Here is a 22,469-nt window from a genome sequence, read left to right as displayed (position 1 = left end):
TTTGCCTCATAATATGATCCTTTCATTTATCCTAAATTACCAAGCTGAAAATCATCATCTTCTATCAATTTTGACTTTGTCTCTCTCTCCGGGGCTCTCCAATGTTTCACTTTAATTGTTTAGTGTTAATTCCAAGTTTTCAGTTCAATTTTATGGGCCTGCTAAGGTTCCCTCCCTGTTTTTATCTCTTTCTTCCTGTTCTCTTGCCCACATTTAGTAAATAACAGTAAATAGTATTTAATAAATAAACCACTTCTGAATTATTTTCTCAATTATTTTCCACTATAAACACAGCACTGTCTTCAATGATTAAATATTTGAATCACTGTTTAACCCACTATCTTTTTACCTTCTTCATTTGTTCATTCATGTTATAATTATAACCTATTAGGCAATAAAATGTATGTGTGCCTTATTTTCTTGTGTTTTTTCACACTGTAACCATTAATTTTATCAAACAGTAAAACAAAATATAAAAAGCAATTATAATATTTAAAAAACAATATGAATATATAATACTCAATTTGACACCTTGATTATAGATTCAGGGGTCCTCAAACTACAGCCATGGGCCAGATGCAGCAGCTGAGGACGTTTATCCCCCTCACCCAGGGCTATGAAGTTTCTTTATTTAAAGGCCCACAAAACAAAGTTTCTGTTTTTACTACAGTCCGGCCCAGTCTGAGGGACAGTGAACTGGCCCCCTATTTAAAAAGTTTGAAGACCCCTGGATTAGATAGTTATCAAACTCAACACTTTAGATCACATCTCCAATTGGAGATGTATGGGGAAAAAATTTATACATGCTTTCAGAACATCTTTGGCCACTATTCACAGCTACTTTAATCTATTTTAGCATATTATTAATAATAAGGTTGATTTAACATCTCAAATCATCTTTTGCCCCCCCTCCCAATACACAATTTTATTCTATTTTAACACATAATTCTTAATACAGCTGATTATATTCTTTCTCAATCTCTACAGACTGGCAAATCTAATGGTAAAAAAGGACTGGCATAAAGGAAGGGCACAGAAAAGGTTAAAAAAATGAAAAATAAATGAAATGCTTGGGAAGCTGTGTGGCTCAGTAGAAATAAAAGAAGATTTCTACAGTCAGAGAACTGGGTACAAAACCTGTTTCCTGAATTTTACTGCCTACACGCCTTTGGACAAGTCAAAACCTCTCTGCATCACATTTTTCATATGAAAAATGAGTGAAGTGAATTCGATAACCTCTATTATACCTTCCCTGAACTATGCTTTTATAGTAACTATTCTAAAACTTTTTTTGAAGTGTTCTTAATTATTGCAGATAGCCACTGAGTTCCCTTGTGTTTAAGTACCACTTAAAGTCACATAGTGGCTATGTGACCTTGGATAGTTCACTTAGGTTTCTAGTCTTCTACATCTGGGTTTCTTGAATTTTTTCCACTTACAATCCTTTTTTGCCCAAGAAATTTTTATGTGATCCCATATTTATAAATTTATAAAATATATAAATCCAACATTTACTTATAATAAATCATAATTTCATGACCCCCACATTCAGTTATGAGACCCTATATGAAGTGACAATCAACAGTTTAAGAAGCTGAGTTCTAAGCAACTCTCTAAGACTATAAGTTGTTGATTTTTTTGGCCCACATTATTAAGAGGAGTTTACTAATTGGGAGTTCCCTTAACTAATAAAATCCAAGGTTCAGTCCCTATCCTAATTTTATATTTTAAAAGTTAGAAAAAATTACAGTACATTTTAGAGCAATTATTATTAGATAGGTCAATTAAAATAAAAAGTTTGACACTTGAAAATATAATCTTCATTTAGCTGAAAAATGCATTTATATGCTACACTTCATTCCTCCAGAATCCTAATAAATGAGGTATGACTGACTAAACAGCATGACAACTCAATCCTTGTGAGATATACATGTGGAATATAAGTATCATGGCCTTAGGAAATTTGCTTGATAAAAGTAGACATTATATTCTTCAGCTTTTAGAGAAATTAATATTACTTACAGCATTATGAAAGCCCTGAAGATTAGGAGTGAGCACAGGATATCGAACACCAGGGTATTGATAGATGCCTTTCATTACTTCTGTATGATCTGCCATCTTCAACACATAATAGGTAATAGGTTTTATTTTTATTATAAAACATGATTTTATATTTATAATAAATTTTAATAGTAATGATCATTATTATTTTCATTATTATTTATATATAGGCCATGAAAATCAAACATCTCTATTCTAAAAATATGTACTGAAATCCATCATCTATAGCAGAGGTACCAATTCACAGCTGGCAAAACTCCAAAGTATGGTCAGAATCATATTAAAATATAATTGTGAAATGTTTAAAAATAGATAGAAATACAATACAATATACATAATGTTAATCTGTGGCTTCCTAAGTCAATATATAGCCTACAAGGATCAATTTCTATTTAAGTTTAACACCACTGATTAGGACCCCAATAAAATAGCACCAAGTACATAAGACATAAAATATCAGAGCTTAAACTCTCCAGATTGCATTGAACAGGTGCATGAGTACAGAATATTGTTCAATATAATCAAATATTTATGAAAGGAAAGGACCTTAGTAGACATTTAGTGTTAACCTCTTATTTGAGATTGCTAAAACACTGGAGAAGAAATTGAAGCCATGTCTGGTCCTTGCCAATCCTAATTTCCACCGTATTTTGGCTATTTTTATATATTGATATAAAATACAGTACCTAATTATAGTGCCAATTATCCTCCATCTATGATTGAACTAATTGTTATTTAGATCAACAATTTTAATGATACAAGTAGCTCTTCTGCAAATGAATACCTTCTACCATGACATTTTTAAATATTAGATTGCTGGTACTAAGTTTAATAACATACATGAGGTCACATAGTAAGTATCAAAGGTAAAAACAGAACCAAAGTCTTCTTAGTCTCAGACCAAATTTTCATGCTTTTCAGCTTTCTCTAAATGTCTACTATTATTTGTAGAAACATAGGTTAAATAAATGAAAAACAATATATGAAAGGTCATACAGAAAGTAATATATCTATATTGAAAACTTATAAAGATCTTACTATATATGTGTAAAATATTGGAGTAAAATAGTGTGTGTAAAGTAATGGAGATGAAAAATAGAGAAAAGAGAGAGAGATAGACAGACAGACAGAGGCAGAGACACTGGCAGAGGCATAGAGACTGAGACAGAGACAGACAGAAAGACAAAGAGGCAGAGACAGACAGAAATGAGAGAGACATACAGAAAGGGGGGGGGAGGAAGGGAAGGAAGGAAGGAGGAAGGAAGAAAGAAAGAAAAGAAAGAAGGAAGGAGCGAGGGAAAAGGGAAGAATGGAAAGAAGGAAGGAAGGAAGGAAGGAAGGAAGGAAGGAAGGAAGGACAAATAGTAGAAAGGAAGGAGAAAGGGAGAGAGGAAAAAAAGGAAGGAAAGCTTTTAGTGGACTGGCATCAAATAATCTCTGATTTGCTATCAATCCCTGATTTGCTGACATGCTATTTGGTTCACCAATGTGGCATGTATCAAATTAATCTCAAGAAGAATTCTAAGAAAGGATGTTACAAGCCTTTTTTTAAAAGAATAAAAAAAGCGGGTTAATGTGCATATATACACATTTTAATGTGTTTAATGCCACTCTTAGAATTCTGTGCTTATTTTCCTGTTGGTCTTAGTCATAATTGGACTTAGTCATAGTCATAGCACATACTAATGCTTTTGATAGAGAGAAAATGGACCCCTACTTCATAATTTCCTCTCCATGAAAACTTCAGGGAATTTGCTGCTCTAGCTATCTACAGAATTCAGGTGCAGAACACTGACTGAATGTCTAAATGATACAAATTGACACAATTTAAATGTTCATATTAAAAATTTTCCAAATTTTAATTTATGCATATGTAGATGCACCAATAAATGTGTATATATATATATATATATATGCACATAGAGAAACATATATGTGTGTTTATGCACATATGCATATGCATATGTGTATATACACACAATTATAAGCTTCTTGAGGGTAGATACTCCCTTTTGTATCTTTTTGAATCCCCAACATTTATCATAACACATGACACATAATACGTACTTAATAGATGTTCATTAATTGATAAACATATACCTATATATCTGTATGTATCTATCATTTCAACTTTTTTTTTTATTGTGATCTGAAACCATGATTTCAATGGTATACAGACCTCCCAAGTGAGGAAATTCCCCCCAGTTCAGGTAAGCTGCTTCTCTGCATCTGATAGAAGTATAGGATGTTTCCTGAATCAATGTGAAATAAAGGGACTTGCCCAGGGTCACATTAAATACTATGTGGGAGGAGTAAGATTTGAATTGACCTTCCTAATCATGAAGTCATATCTCTATCTACTATATTATACAGAAAAGGAAAAAAATTATGATGAAAGCATAACTAATTAATTTTTTGTTGTTGAGAATGATTGGTTTAGTGGAGAAACATCATACTGTAGAAGGAAGACTTAGGTTTAATTCCGAGCCCAGCCACTAACATCTTTGGAAAATCAATTCCCCTTTCCAACACTCTATTTCCTTATCCTGAACTTCTAGGTTTGGCCCAGATGACCTCCCAAATCCCTTCTAATTGTGAAATTTTATATTTCTATGGTAGCCATTCTTCTAATGAACACAAGTGATTCTCATTTAGTGTTCAGACATGGATATATGTACATGTATCATAGGATCTAATAATTCAAACAAATACAGATTCTAAAGTACACAAGGGGAAAAACCCTGACATGTTAATTATGAATAATTCCTTGAACAAATGTAAAAGACAATTTATTAGACATAAAAGAAAGCATTTTCTAATTAATTTAGTTAATAATTTATCTATTATATGTAATAAAATTTCATGGTCATAAATGTGAGAATCTAATAAAAATATTATATTTTGGTCCTTAAGCAGCTCAAGAGCTAACGGTAAATAACAATTTAATGTGAATACTGACTCATTGGATATATCCTATAAGAAAATTCTGAAACTTAGGTAATATAAAACACAGCAATACTTATCTGTTATCATCGCACCATCAATGGCCTTGTTGTCTACTTAATATGGTTCTAATCCATTAAATAAAGCTAAAAATGTATTAATATTCAAAATGTAATGTGAGTTAAATAACAAAATTTGACATTCAGACATAAAAAGCAACTAAGTGACATCTCTTAACCATAATATCTCCATGTGTGTGTTCCATGCCACCTAATAAATCAATTGTTCTCCACCTCACATATATTGTTCTCTTCCATTTCCCCCCCAAAAAAACCTTTCCCTTTCTTTTTTCTAAAAATGTCCTTTTTAAAAGTATTACTTGCACTCTATATCTTTCATTTAACTCTAAGCTTAAATGACTCCATTAATCAATCAATATCTGTTAAAAACTTAGAATAGGACATTTTATATAAAATATTCATAGTTGCTTAATTTGTACTTGCAAAAACTTGAATATAATTTATGTCTGACACTTAGAGAATGGTTAAATAATTTACAGTATATTAATATAAAGGAATATTATGGCAAAATACAAAAGATAACCATAAAAATACAAGGAAATATGAAAATATTCATAAAAAGGATAAAGAGTGAAATCAAGAACAGTATGTCTATTATTTTTTCATATTGATTACAACTATATTAAAAATGAAAAGTGGAGAAGACCAGCAAAGATGGCCAAGTAGGAGACAGCAGTATAGCTCATTCTTCAAAGTACTAATCCACATAGACCTCAAAAATGTACCAAAATTCCTCAGGCCAGGACAGACAAAGGTTTTTAGACAATGGTGGATATGCTTTTTCAGGAGAGCACTTCATGGAATTTTCCAGTTTAGTTACTGAACAGGGTGTATGTAAAGTGCAAGAAGAGATACAGAATCCAGCATCAAGAGCTCTGATTTTGTGTAAGGAGAAAATGGGTATCAAATATCAGTTCTGTCATCCATTCACCAAGGGTAGTGACTGATCTAATGTATATGGAAATGGGGAAATGCACCTGTGGTGAGAATCCAGGGCAAAAACTAGGAACGGTATCCAAAAATACCATGAAAGCCATGATCCCAGAAGTAAAACAAAGTCTGATACAGCCTCACAATCAGTTTGAAGTCTTCAGTATAATAAGAAATGGATGGAACTTGTACAAAAGGGGTTATCTTTGACCCAGAAACCACTATTAGATCTATTTGCAAAAGGATTCTAATAAAAAGAAAAGATATGTTTTAAATAGTTACAGCAGCTTAGTGATAGCAAAGAATTGGAAAATGGAAAGATACTCATCAACTAGGTAATGATTGAAGTTGTGATATGTTATTGTGATGGAATAACTACTGTGTTGTAAGAAATGATGAGTTCAATGATATTAGGAAAAACATGGACAGATTTGTATGAAATAAAAGGGAAAATGAGCAAAATCAAGGGATCATTTTATATAACAACAATATTAAGCAAGATTTTAAGTAAGTAAGCTATTTTGGTTTTTTGGTTTATAAAGGACATATGAAGAAAGACAGACATCTGCATCTAGAGAGCTAACTGATTATAGAATAATTTTATACACATGCATACATACATACTTATTTGTGTCTAATAGTAGCCATCTCTAGGATGGGAGGGAGGGAGAGAAGAAAAAAAAGAAATTTACATGATAGCTTTATTACATATTTACAAGGAATAGCAATTGTATGTAATTGATTTGTAGTTTAATGTGTCATCATTTTTTATTATACTGTATTACAGAAATGCTTATTTTATCCATAACTTTAAAAAAACTAAAATGCCAGTTCTGTTGCATTAAATCTATACCAGATATCTGGTTTGAGTCTAGGAACAGTATACTAGCACTTTAACCATAATATACTAGAACTTTTATATTTGGTATTTCTTAGATCTAAACCAAGATCAGGAGCTTGCAAAGATGAGATTAGGAAGGTAGCAATCATACAGGTCTCCAGCCTGAACCATGTATAAAACCCTTAAAGAATATTATACAGTAACTGGGAAAGGAATCATTAGAAATCACAGAAGGAAAACTCCGAAAAATATTATGGCCAAATTGCAGAGCATCCAGGTCAAAGAAAAATATTGCAAGCCATCAGAAAGAAAAAATCCCAGTACTAGACCTCATCAGTACATATAAGAAAATAGTCTTAAGAGTTTAAACAAGGATGAAATATTTATACTTTAATATCTGGAAATTGTACTCATACATGTGTATAAAACTATAATATCATAAAGTTGAATAAAACAAAGAACTGGGAATGATTTTGTGATATTTCAATTTGAAAAAGAAAGAAGAGGAAAAGGACAAAGATGAAAAAAACAATGAGGAAGATCAAAGGAGTACATTAATAGTACAGGATAAGGGAGAGAAGAAGGGTGGGAGAAATTCTCACATAACAGGATATATTAGAAAACAAATTTAAAAACAAAAAGAAAACAGTGGAGAAATGAGTGACACATACTTTCACTTTCATCTTTATTGGTCAAAATAAGAAAGAATATCTATACAGACAGGGGACAGAAATACATTTCACTTAAAAGGAAAATAAGCAAATAAACTCTTAACTACAGAGAAACCATGAGTAGGGAGTTTAAAAGGAAAGAAATAAAGAGTTAAAAATTCTAAAAGGAAAGAAATAAAAAGTTAACACATGTGTGTTAGAATGTGTGAAAGACATTGGGTGAAAGAAAAAGAAGAGGGGCAAGAACGCATCAAAACTAGACTTGTTCATTGTTCTCTTAATCTTCTTTTTATTTTTATTTTTTTAATCTAAGGCAGTTTGGGTTAAGTGACACACCTAGGAAGTGTTAAGTATTTGAGGACAGATTTGATCTCAGGTTCTCCTGACTACAGGGCTGGTGCTTTATCCACTGTGCCACCGAGCTTCCCCTACTCTCTTAATCTTTATAAAAAGGAGGAATCACACAGTGGGAAAGTAAATGAAAATAGGAGGGGAAAGCACAGTTACTGATAACTGAATGTGATAAACTTGCCCATAAAATAGATGAGGAAAGCAGAAAATATTAGAAAATACAATTCAAGTAGATAGACATAGATAAAGGTCATTTATCCTTTATTGTAGAAGAGGATCAATTACATCAGGAAGGTGATGTGAATTGGATTTAAATGAGGCAGGGGGGCTGCAAAGTCACCAGACTCATTCTCTCTTCAGAAGTCATATGGGTTCAGTGGCAAGCTATAGATTCAGACAATGGGAGGCTAGAGGCAGTGGGAGACTTAGGCCTTTTTAAGCTGGAAGGTCTTTCTCAGGTCTTAGTTTGCATGAACAACATCTATTCTTTTATTAAAGCTACGCAAGAAAGGTGATCCAAAAATAGTCTTTGACTGACACAAAAATAAATAAATAATCTAGGAGGAGAAGACACTCAGGGTTTCTGGCCAGAACAGAAATAGTTGCTATTTATAATCACCCAAAATTCAGTGACTAAGGGCGGCTTGGGCTGGATCTATTGTTGTCCTGTGAGTCTAAGGGATTTGGGTTTAAGGCTGTAAAGTAACTCCACTTGAATCCAAATGGACTTTATCAAAGCCTTGTTTTTCTGTGCTGTATTTCAAGAAATCATAAATGAAACTACCCGGGGCAAAAGAGTTAATTGTTCCAGTTATTTTTTAATGATAGAATAACTATGCAAGGAGGAAAAAAAAATCAAAGTTGTAAACGTCACAACATCTTGTACAGTTTCAGTAATCAAAACTATGTGGACAGAGGGATACATAGGTAGATAGATAGATAGATAGAGATTTGGATATATGTATATCTATTATTTATAATAAACACACTTAGAAATAAAAAAAAGATTCACAAAGTTAAAATAAGGATAAAGCAAAATCTTTAATTCAGCTACAGTTAAAAAGGCAGAGGTAGCAATTTTAATTTCAGACAAGTTAACAATAAAAAAAAACATTTGAAATAAAAACATTATGCTGAAAGTTACTAGAGACAAAAATAATTATAAACTTATATGGACTTAAACACTGAATCTAAATAGACTTATGTTTGATAAATCCAAAGATGTCAACTATTGGAGTAAAATCTCAGTATTCAACAAAACTAACGCTTGGACCACAGCATTCTAGAAGAAACAAGTTATTATGGATCAATATTTTGCAGTACACCAGGAAAATCTCCAAATGGTTATACAATTTAAACATAAAAATGATATTAAGCCAAATAAGAGAAGCAAGGAAAAATTACTTTTTACATCTATAAATAAAGTGTTTATGACCAACAAAAATACTAAGATTGACAGAAAGACAAAATAGATAATATTGATCATATAAAGTTACTTGTATTATTTGTGATTTGCTTTTTTGGGGGAGGGGTTTTCACAGAAACAAACAGTGCAAATAAAATTAGAAAGAAAAAATGCCAATAGGTTTAAAAAAGAAAACAAAAACTTTCCATCAAATTTCTCTGGAAAAAGTCTCATTTTCATAATTAACATGGAACTAATTCAAATTCAATAAGAGTAATTTTCCTATTGATAAATAGGGGACTGTAAGGCAGTTTTATGAGGAAGATTTTCATGTTATCAAAAAATGAGTGAAAAAATGCTCCAAATCAATATTAATTATTAATGCAAATTAAATCAATCTGATTCACATGTACACTAGGACAATGGAACTCATATTGCTTGACTATGCATATTTATTTCAAGATTTCTTTTGTATTTCTACCAGGAATGGAGAAAAAGAGAAAATATATTTTTGTTAACTAAAAATCTTTAAGATTTCCACAGGGGATGGGGGGATGTGTGAAAAAGGGGTATTATTCAATAGGTCCCAAGCTCCTAAAGTAAAGCTATTCTAGTGGCAATTCTAAACAGTATTGTGATGGTAAATGTTTAACTACTGGCCTTCAGTGGAAAATGCCTATAAATCAATACACACACTATTAGAGTATCAGAATTATACACACACATATACATGAATGTATATACACAAATATACATATATAAGTTTATGCATTTTGCTGATATAAAAATGTGCAGCATACAATTTTTTTTTATTAAAGCTTTTTATTTACAAAGCATAAGGATGGGTAATTTTTCCAACATTGACCCTTGCATTAACTTTTGTTCCAAATTTTCCCCTCCTTCCCCCTCCCCCCTCCCCCCTCCCCTAGCTGTCAGGTAGTCCAATACATGTTAAATATGTTTAAATACATGTTAGATCCAATATATGTATACATATTTATGCAGTTATCTTGGTGCACAAGAAAAATCAGATCAAGAAGGAAAAAAAAAACTGAGAAAGAAAACAAATTGCAAGCAAATAATAACAGAAAGAATGAGAATGCTATATTGTGTTCCCCACTCTGTTCCTGTGATTCTCTCTCTGGGTGTAGATGGCTCTCTTTATCACTGCACAAGTGGAACTTGTTTGCATCATCTCAATGTTGAAGAGAGCCACGTCCATCAGAATTGATCATCATATAGTCTTGTTGTTGTTGTGTATAATGATCTCCTGGTTCTGCTCATTTCACTTAGCATCAGTTCATGTAAGTCTCTCCAGGCTTCTCTGGTTGTTTCTTACAGAACAATAATATTCTATATTTCATCCATACACCACAATTTATTCAGCCATTGTCCAATTGATGGGCATCCACTCAGCTACAAAGAGCACCGCCACAAACATTTTTGCTCATATGGGTCCCTTTCCCTCCTTTAATATCTCTTTGGGATATAATCCCAGTAGAAATACTGCTGGATCAAAGAGTATGCACAGTTTGATAACTTTTTGAGCATAGTTCCAAATTGTTCTCCAGAATGGTTGGATCCACTCAGTTCCACCAACAATGCATCAATGTCTCAGTTTTCCCATATCCCCCCCAACATTCGTTATTATCTTTTCCTGTCCTCTTAGCCAATCTGACAGGTGTGTAGAGGTATCTCAGAGTTGTCTTAATTTGCATTTATCTGATCAATAGTGATTTGGAGCACCTTTTCATGTGGCTACAAATAGTTCCAATTTCTTCATCTGAAAATTGTTATATCTTTGAGCATTTATCAATTGGAGAATGATTTGAACGATTATAAATTTGAGTCAATTCTCTATATATTTTAGAAATGAGGCCTTTATCAGAATCTTTGGATGTAAAAATGTTTTCCCAGTTTATTGCAGCATACAATTTGCCAACAATAATGAAATATAAATTCCATATAACCAATTGATTGTCAGAGAATGCTTTGGCTGATTTTTTTGCTGCATTCTTATATCCATAGCAAATTTATGGTTGCAATTCAACAATGTTTTAACAAATGAAGTTGCATCCCAATCCTTTCATTCTTTTACCAATAACTTTACTGTCATTAAATTGTACATATGATCTGTGGTAAAAAAAATTTTCAGCCTCATAAAACAAGTTCATTCAAGTGAAACATCTATTAATTTCACCACTACTGACTATAAAAATAATATCTTTTTAGCTGTTACAGTTGAAAAGATTGAAACACTTTGATTCTATATTATGTACAAAATTTCAAAGCAATTTCATATTTTAAAATTTTCACTTAAAAATACATTTCAATCCAGTCATTGATGTTGTTATTGCTCTCTGAGGATGAGTTTAAGATGAGGATGAAGATGAAACAAAATCCTGTCTTTCATCAATCTCTAGGTTCTTCCTTAATTCTAGTACCTTTCCTTTAATGATTATTTTTAATTTATCTTGCATATAGCTTGTTTTTACATAATCATATGTATGTTGCCCTGTAAAGGGCTGAACTCTGAATAGGTGCACTGGAATCAGACAACAGAGCACTTAAGGCTAATTACCAATTGGCCAATAACTCTATTAACATATGTTTGGAATTTCTCTTCTCAGAGTTGATGCTAGCTCAATGCTTTGGGTTAAGAGAACTGTAGGTAAGAATTAGGAGGTAGAGAGAGGCGAGAGAACTTTACTTGGCCTCAGGATGAGGAGGAGAAAAGGGTGAAGATTCCTGGAGATTCTGGACTCTAGAATCAAGGAAGGATCCTTGGCAAAACTCCTGGCAGTTTTGTCCATCTCCTTCACTTCTCCCCCTGAAGACCAAGGACTTTTGCTTATCCTGACTCTGGCTGATTCTGAGACCTCCAGAGAGCTAGCCCAGACTTTACATTGCCCCCATCATATTGTTAGCTCATTGTGGGCAAGAATTATAATTTGTTTTTTTATTTGATTAACCAGTGTTTAGTATTATGTTTGATACATAGTAGGTGCTTATTAAATATTGTTAATTATTAGCTTACTTTCCTATATTTCAAATTTTTAAGAGAATTGTATTCTTTTTGATGTTTAAATCACTCTTTCTTTAGGTATTATCTCTGATGATATATCTGCTCATGCAATTGGGCACTTATTGAAGCTTTTTATTTCCCTTCCTAACTTTGATGCTTCCACCATTTTCATGTATTCCTATAAGACTTTCTGGGACATCCTCTTTGCTGATGAGTAGACTGTTTAAGTTTGTTCTATCAGACTTTTCCATATTGAAAGATACAGCCTCTGTTCAATTGGTTATCTATTCTGAATAATTTCTGGTGGGAACAAATTGATATACAGTGAGATTGATTCACCATTCCTTCAGGCTTGACATAACCAGTAATTATGGCATTCGTTTTTTTTTTTTCCATTCTACTTTCCTAGGGTATGCAAAATCAGAAGTTACATTTTTCAGTAAGGAGGGATTCCAAAGGGAAGGTTATCTGCTATAGTGATTGAAGATTTGAGACTGAAGACCAGGCCAGAGGTAAAAGGTAGTAATTTTTTCAAGTTCTCAAAAGTCTTTTCTAATATCTATATTCAAGTGACTAGGAAGAATCATCAACTGGCACTTTTTACAAGATGGAATTATGTAATATGGGAGTGGGGGGTAGTGTGTGTTATGGATATGGAAAATTTTTTCATTTAAATTCACTTTAACATGCAGTGTTCATGCTCAATTGCTAGCCCTACACAAACAAGTGAACTTGTTTGTACTTTTGCCCTAAGTATATGGAGGCTAGTGCAGGAATGGAAGAAAGACATTGAGTCTCTAAATATTAGAATTTTCCCTTACTGACTAACAAAAGATTTAACTAATATCTCATTACCATTGTGGATTTGGCTAATTTTTTTTTATGTCTTACATATGTAACTTTTATAGGTGTGAAGTTACAAAGTCAAACTTATTTGGAAAAAGTAGCAAATTTGCTATCTCATGACCAATAATGCTATTCTTCATATCTATAATTTCAACACCTAATCAAGTATCAAGTCAATGTTTAATAAATGTTAAATATTTGTCTGAGCTGTTGAAATACCATAGAAATAACAGTATTCATAGGTTTTTTCAAATAAATGAGCTAAATATAACATGAATATCACACAGTTAGACTATATTAATCACTGCTTTCATTCTGAAAAGATAGTACTAAAATCTAATTCTAAAGGTCAGTCATATTCTTAAAAAAAATAATAAAAGTTGGCATGACTATCCACCTATACTCTAATACTCCAAATAAATTTAGGTAATTATGTAACCCTATTTCTTTTTATCCTAATATAGAATAATTGGAAAATATAAAATATTATAATGCAAAATTTATTGGTGTTTAAAAGAATTAAATGTGTGAAAAATAGACTAAGGAAGTATATCACAATACCTCACAAATCATTTACTTATCCTTGAACTTCAAAGGAGTACTGGCAACTAGTTACTAGATGACATAAAGGCCAAAAGGGAAATCAAAATCCAAATGTAAGTAGTGAGGCAGAGACATCTACAAAGGGATATGCCATTCTATGTGCTACTCAATCAATTCATTGTTTATTATGTCTTCATGAAGAACTTGATGGACTAAACAGAGTTGTCTCTTCTGGGAAACAGTAAAGGAATCCAAAAAGCAAATTATGAAGAGGTATTTCAGTGGGATTAGAAAATAAGCAGAGCTGATAGTAACCAAATTACCACATCATAAAGGCTGAACTCTGATAACCACTGAAGATATTCTAATAGAATTATAATAACTGCATTAACTATGAGATTCTATCCCAGGATCCAACCACATTCATTGTTTTTCTTCTAAAATAGCTATGTTATAACAGATGCAATACATAATTATGTTCAGGCTTAATGTAGGCAATAAAAGTGAGTGATTTCAAAAGTCTTAGGATGTCCTGATAGGATATAATTTTATTACAACGCCTAAATAAAGCAGGTTTCAATTAGAGAAATAAAATCCTGGTTTTACAATTCCTTGCTTTTGTGGGTTTACGTTATGCTTCAATCTTGATGTTATTTTAATGCCTTAAGTTTAACCATTATTTAAACAATAATGAAACTATGACCCTACAGAACTCTATTTTGACATTTAAGCATAGCTTCTCTACATCTGCTTTGATTTACCCAGTTTTTAACTTTTTACGTGGAGTTTTCATTTGGGATCATAAAATATTCCACATAATTTAGTCCATAACATGTTTTGCCATAATCTTAAAACTACAATGTCATCTTCATTACAATGATGTTGACTTTACATACTGTGCATAGAGAGTATACAGATCAGATTGCTATATCTCAACAAACTCTGAAAGGTTTTAGTGTGGGATTGACAGTGACTTTATCCAAGCTTAATCCCCAGATATGTACCATAGCATGGCCAATTTAGTCACTTTAAACATTTTTGCTAATTTCAACTGTCATAGGCAAAATATTTGTATAACACTGTGTATATATTAGTAAGGTACCTTGAAGGAGTTAATATTTATCTTCCTATGTTGAAGTCCTCAGAATATACAAGCCTGTTTCATTACATTTAAATACTCAAATTTTCCATAGATTTCAATAAATCCAGTGGTTTTGCATTAGCTAGATATTCTGCCATTTCTATATCATTTACTTTATGTACCAAAAGTACCAAAAGGCTCTGTACTACACTATGTCATTTCTCCAACTCTCAATTTTTATAATATTTTATATTTTCCAATTATATGTAAAACAATTTTAAACATTTGTTTGTTTGTTTGTTTTAATTTGGGGTTTCTAAATCTCCTAAGACAACAAATAATGTTACATAGATTAAATATGTATAATTATGAAAAAATATTTCCACAATGTTCATGTTATGAAAGAAAACACTAACCAAAACATACATACATAAACACACACACACACGAAAAATAGCATATCCTTTGACCTACAATCAAACTCCATAAATTCTTTCTTTAAATGTGGATAGCATCTTCATCATGAGTCCTTTAGAATTGTCTTGGATCTCTGTATTGCTGAGGATAGCTAAGTCATTCACAGCTGTTCATCATACTGTTATTGTATATAATGGTTCTGCTCACTTCATTCTGTATGAATTCATGTAAGTCTTAAGTTCTTAAGTTTTTCTGAAAGCATGCTATTTATCATTTCTTATAATAATAATTAAAATCATGTAAAGGGCTGAAACTAGGTGCACTGGAATCAGACAACTGAGCACTTAAGGCTAATTACCTATTGGACAATAACTCTATTAGCATATGCTTGGAAAAATGGCCCTTCTCACTATTCAATGCTGGCTCGATCTTTTGGTGTATACAGATAATTGTAGGAGGGATTAGGGGGTGGAGTGAGACAAGCCAGAGTCACTCTGGAGGAGACAGGAGGCTGGTGGAGAGCTTGGGGCAATTTTGTCCATCCCCTTCACTTCTCCCCCTAAAGACCAAGGACTTTTGCTTATCCTGACGCTGGCTGATTCTGAGGCCTCCAGGGAGCTAGCCTGGAACTTACAAAAAATTATATACCCCAACTTACTTAGCCATTCCCCAATTAATGTACATTCCCTTAATTTCCAATTCTTTGACAAGAAAAAAAAGCCACTATCAATATTTCTGTAAAAATGGATCCTTTTTTATCCCGTTGGGATGCAGTCCTAGTAGCATTACTGCTAGATTATTGATACATAGAGATTAATAGCTCTTTGAAAATATTTCAAAATTATTCTCCAGTATAGTTTAGATTAGTTCACAATTCCACCAGCAATTTTCCCACAACCTTTCCAAGTCATTTATCATTTTGGGGGTTATATTAGTCAAACTGATAAGACAGAACAGAGATGGCATCAAGTTGTATTTTTCTAATCTATAGAGATTTAGGAAATTTTTCATATGACCATACCTTTGATTTTTTCATCTGAAAATTACCTGATCATATCATTTGATCATTTATCAAGTGAAAATGATTTGTATTCTTGTAAATATGACTCAGTTCTCTACATTTGAAAGAGGCCTTTATCAGAGACACTTATCATTTAAATTGTTTTTTTTTCCAGTTTTCTGCTTTCCTTATAATCTTGGTGGCATTAGTTTTGTTTGTGCAAAAACTTTTTTTTTCTTAGTTAACTTGTTTGTTTTTGTTTTGTTTTCTTTCTCTTGTTGAGTTAAAATTTCTTCCGTTGTTCATGGAATTGACGGGTAAACTATTCTGTATTTTTCTAACTTGCTCATGATATCACTCTTTATGACTTAATAACTTCCTGTTTTGACCTTATACAGGTATATGGTGTGAGATGTCAGTCTATACCTCATTTCTGCCAAACTGTTTTCAAGTTTTCCCAGCAGTTTTTCAAATAGTAAACTCCTGCCCCCAAACCTTAGATCTATGGATTTATCAAAGACTAGATTACTATAGTCATTTATTACATACTACATTTACTATTAAATATCCAAATATTTAATTTAAATCAAGCATTTACCTTCTTATATTGTAAAGAAATAAGCACCTTTTGTTCAGTGATAATATTTTCTAAAACTTGCTTTTTATCTCTGTATATATCTAATTCAATGTTAGGACCACAGATAATCAAGACATCTTTCTGATGAGACCACAGGTGCAGCAAGGATGCTCATTATTTGTACTATTATTAAATATTGTACTAGAAGTGCTAGCTACAGAAATAGGAGAAGGAAAAGGAATTGAAAGAATTAGAATAGCCAATGAGAAAACAAAATTATATATACAAATGACATGATTGCATATTTAGAGAATCCTAGTTAGTCAACTAAAAAACTACTTGAAACAATTAAAAATTTAGCAAAGTTGCATGATATAAAATAAGCCCATATAAATCGTCAATATTTCTATATATTACCAAGAAAGTTAAGCAGTAAGTTGAAGAAAAAGACATTCCATTTAAAAGAAGTAGACAACATAAAACACTTGAAATTCAGCTAAAATGAATCCTGGAACTACATGAACAAAATTACAAAACATTTTTCATATTAATAGTCAGATTAAACAACAGGAAAAATTAGGAATTGTTCATAGATAGGCCAAGACAATATAACAAAAATGACAATTCTACTTAATCTGTTTATTCAGTACCAGAACAAACTGCCAAAATTATTTATAAAGCTAGAAAAAAAATTAAAGAATATATGTGGAAAAATAAAAGGTCAAGAATATCAAGGGAATTAATGAAAAAAAAAAGTGAAGGATGGTAGCTTAGCTGTACCATATCTCAATCTGTATTATAAACAAATTTATTTAATTTGGAACTATACTCAAAAAGTTATCAAACTGTGCATACCCTTTGATCCAGCAGTGTTACTACTGGGCTTATACTCCAAAGAGATATTAAAGAAGGGAAAGGGACCTGTATGTGCAAAAATGTTTGTGGCAGGTCTCTTTGTAGTGGCTAGAAACTGGAAACTGAGTGAATGCCCCTCAATTGGAGAATGGCTGTGTAAATTGTGGTATATGAATGTTGTGGAATATTATTGTTCTGTAAGAAATGACCAACAGAATGAATACAGAGAGGCCTGGAGAGACTTACATGAACTGATGCTAAGTGAAATGAGCAGAACCAGGAGAGCATTATACACTTTAACAAAATACTATATGAGGATCAATTCTGATGGAAGTGGTTATCTTCAAGAATGAGAGGATCCACATCAGTTCCAATTGATCAGTAACGAACAGAACCAGCTACACCCAGCAAAAGAACACTGGGAAATGAATGTGGACCACAACATAGGATTTACACTCTTTCTGTTATTGTTTGCTTGCATTTTTGTATTTCTTCCCAGTTTATTGTTATTTTCTTTCTAAATCCGATTTTTCTTGTGTAGCAAGATAACTATATATATATATATATACACACACATATGTTATATTTAATATACTTTAACATATGGCACATGTATGGCACTATCTTCCATCTAGGGGAGGAGGTGAAGGAAAGGAGGGGAAAAGTTGGAACAGAAATTTTTGCAAGGGTCAATGCTGAAAAATTACCCATACATATGTATTGTCAATAAAAAGCTATAATAAAAAAGAAAATATTATTTTCACTTGTACATAGTGTTAAGTTTTTGGTTTTTTTTTTTGGAAGAGGGACATGGGGGGGTTATATTAACCAAGCTATGCTTTACATATCACAGTATATATATTACTAGAAAGATATAGCATTTGTTATTAAAGCTATAATACTAAAAGAATGGAAGTTACTATTTAGTCTTTTAATAATTATGTAGTGTTTTAAATAGAATTAATTGGTCATCAATATTCTAAAAACAGTTATGACTTGAATTGGCTCTTCTTTTTACATGTTTAAGGATTTTAAAAGTAAAGATTCTCTCAACTTATACTATATAAAATATATACAACTAATTTTAGGATAAATTCAACTTTTAACTGTAATTTTAAAATTTTGATAAAATGAAAGAATTTATATAAAAACAGTTTGTAATTAAAATATCAACAATGAGTTCATAATGCACCCTGGCCAACTTGTTGAGAATAGAAAATATTTTAAGGAATGAAGAGCATAATAAAGCATACTCAAATTAGTCCTTTCTAGTGTGATTATACTTATATAAAACAGCTGATAATAAACTATGATGGACATATTTCTTCTCTCATACACACACACACACACATATATAATTTTATATTATATATGTCAATGGAATAAGTTAGGTACAGAAGATATAACAATCAATGACTATAGTAATCTACACTATAGCCAAACCTAAACTATATGATAAACCCCAAAACACCAGCTCCTAGGGGGAAAAACTCAATATTTTGCAAAAACTACTGGAAAATAGTATAGAAGAAACTCATCACAGACCAACATCTCATACCCTACACCATGACAAAATCAAAATAGATACATAATATAGACATAAAGCATGATTCCTTAAGCAAATTAAGAGAGCAATAAATAGTTTACTTAACAGATCTATGGAGAAGGAAATAATTTATGACCAAACAAGAGATAAAGAAGATTATGAAATGCAAAAAATAGATAATTTTGATTAAATTAAATTAGTTTTTAAACACAATTGATGGAATCAAGATTAGAATAAAAGAAGATGGAAAGTATTTACTTCAAGTATTTCTGATAAAAACCTCATTTTTACAAATATATAGAGAACTGAGTATGTATATGTGTGTACATATGTGTGTGTGTGTGTGTATATGTCATTTCTCAAATTAGTAACTTTGACCAAAATGGTGAAAGGATATGAAGAAGCAGTTTTGAGATGAAGAAATTAAAGCTATCTATAATCATGGGGGGAATTCTTTAAATCATTATTGATTATAGAAATATGAATTAAAACAACTCTGAGCAAATGGCTCATACTTAGCAGATTAGCTTACATGACAGAAAAGGAAAATGATAACAGTTGGAGAAGATATGGGAAAATTGGGATACTAATGCATTGTTGGTAGTTTTTTGAGCTGATCTAACCATTCTAAAAAGCAATTAGGAATTATGCCCAAAGGTGAAAGCAAACTGTGCATATACCCTTTCAACAATATCACTACCTTTGGGATACAGACCCCAAAAAGATCATAAAAAGGGGGAAAGGAACCTATATGCTCAAAATATATAAAGCAGTTCTTTTGGTGGTGACAAAGAATTGGAAACTGAAAGAATGTCCATCAATTGGGGAATGGCTGAACAAGTTGTGGTATATGAGTGTAATGGAAGACTATTGTTCTATAATAAATGATAAGTAGACAGATTTCAGAAAAACCTCAAAGGCTTACATGGTCTGTTGCGGGATGAAGTAAGAAGAACCAGGAGAACCATAGTAACAGCGATGTTGTGCAATGATTAATTATTATATACTTAACTTCTCAGACTTATGATGGGAAATGCTATCTACAACAAAATTATTTTCCAAAATGTTTATACTAATTAACAGATTCACTTATTATTCATATACTTGTCTTTCAGCAATCTCTCAACATTGCCTATTCTCTACTTTTGTTTTTCTCTAACAATCTGCTAAGTATAAGGTAAGCTTCCAGGTGGTTTTGATTTTGATTTTTCTTGTTACCAAAGATTTGAAACATTCATTGATGTGGTTACTAATAGTTTGCAATTCATTTTATGAAACTATTGTTTTGCTTTCTTTCATATCCTTTATCAATCTATTGAGCGTTGTTTTGGAACTTTGATATTCCTGTTAGTTTTATTTACATATATATTATATTATAGATTACTAAATACTTATCAAGACATTCAATATGAATATTTTTCCCGACTCAAGAATTTCCTTCTTAAGTTGGATACAATAATTTTGTTTATGAAAAAGCTTTTGAATTTCTTCCAATCAAAATAATATTTTATAAAAAAATCTGTACTTGCCTCTGTCTCTTGTTTGGTTAAAAATTAATTGATTATTCACATCTGTGAAAAACATGTATACATATCTTTTAATTTTTATGGTATTATCAATATTAATTTTGTATATCTATTTTAATTTCCATACCCATTTAATAATCCATGTCCATTGTAAATTTATTGTAGTATTTGGTGTAAGACAGTCTAAGCTTAATTTATTTCAGACTGCTTTTCTAGCTTCCTAATAATTCATATCAAATAAGATTCCCTTATTTTTCAGGGTATTGAACACTTAATTATTAAATTTCATTATTTCTGATTCTCCCTTGCCTATATATTCCATTGACTGATTTTTGTATATTTTGATCATTATTGGATATTTTGAAAATTACTGTTTTATAATACAATTTGAAGTATGGAAATATTAGTGAGGTAATTTTAGATTCTGTCAACTAACAAATAACCTATTCTCTCCAGCTCCTAGTGGAATCCCATAGAATCACAAATGTGGAGCTCAGAAAAACCTTGAAAACCATCTAGGGCAAATTCTTCATTTTAGAAAAAACAAAACTGAAACTTGGAGAATTGATTAAGTGACCTGCCTAAGGTCATATGGATTAAAAATGTCTTGGCCAAGATTTAAATCCAGGTTATGTAACTCCAAATCCAGAATTGTTTTTGACTCTGCTATTCTGTCTTTCTTTTCTCAAAGCTTACATATCAGGTGCCTAATACTTTGTGGCTGAAAATTAATTTTACCAGTTTATGGAATTCTCATTTTTTCAGGTAAAAGTATTTGGGGGAATGTAAGTAAATTTGTTTTATGTTGTTATTATTAATTTTTAGAATGTCAGCATTTGTTCAAAAGGAGTAATTCATCTATTGCTCCTACATTTTCAAAGCAAGATAGATGAGGTGTTTTGTGTCATATGCAGGAGTTCAACTGGGGGAATAAAAAAGCATACAATTACTTCCCCACTGATGATATCAACCTTTTTACAGGAATAAAAAATGCAGTTTTTCATGCACTATAACTCAAACTCAAAAGTCAATAGTAATATCTCATTAGTTACGGATTTTAACAATCACTTATAAAGCTGAAACTTTTCTGATAATTCTAGGTGAAAAACACTCCAAACAACAAAGAGAAGTACCTAAACTGGACACTCTCATGCCTTGTCTCTCTCATAGCCCCTTGCTATAAAATCCATACATCTTAACCTCAGTAGCTCAGAGGAAACCTTGGTCTGCTTAAGGAAGTAAGACAGTTTTAATAAATCACCATCTTATAATAATAAACACAGGAAATCTCTGGAAAATTGAACATCCAGTTACCCCCTACCCCAATACCCTGTCTTAGCTGCCATTCCTGAAATGATCTGACACCAAATACACAAAGCTTCTGGAGTCCAAAAGTCTTAAAACGTATTTGGGCTGGGGTATAATTTCCTGTCCCTCTCTCCTATATTGTTACCTTTATGCACTATTTACTCTTCTGATGTCCTTTACTGGCTGGAATTTCTGAGCCCTTAGGAGCAATCTATCCTATAGAAGATACCGTATAGAGATCAAAATGTTCTAATGTGAATTGAGATCAAATGCCCATCATGGCACATTAAGTATATTAAACAAGTTATTTAAGTTAGCAACATTAATTTAAATATTAGAAGACAAGAACTTTAACAACTCATAAATACAAGTTATAGTAAGGGAGAACCAATGATACAGGCATAGAAATTGAAGTTATTTCATTAAATAGCATTTCCTGGTTTCCTAAGCTCACATAACTCAT

The 22,469-nt window shown here is 31.7% G+C and overlaps 1 protein-coding gene across 1 annotated transcript in view; it reads right to left on the bottom strand.

Moving 5' to 3' along the window:
- HMGCLL1 (3-hydroxymethyl-3-methylglutaryl-CoA lyase like 1) overlaps positions 1 to 22,469 on the bottom strand; it is a 213,952-nt gene that overhangs the window by 98,929 nt on the left and 92,554 nt on the right. The window contains exon 4 of the mRNA XM_023503044.2: positions 2,023 to 2,118. Within this exon, the coding sequence (XP_023358812.1) occupies positions 2,023 to 2,118 (96 nt within the window). The remainder of the gene's footprint in view (positions 1 to 2,022; positions 2,119 to 22,469) is intronic.

The sequence above is a fragment of the Sarcophilus harrisii genome, chromosome 4 (assembly GCF_902635505.1).
Source record: "Sarcophilus harrisii chromosome 4, mSarHar1.11, whole genome shotgun sequence".
Lineage (NCBI taxonomy): Eukaryota > Metazoa > Chordata > Mammalia > Dasyuromorphia > Dasyuridae > Sarcophilus > Sarcophilus harrisii.
The sequence above is the reverse complement of the archived record's forward strand: the minus strand, read 5'-3'. Positions and strand labels throughout refer to the sequence as shown.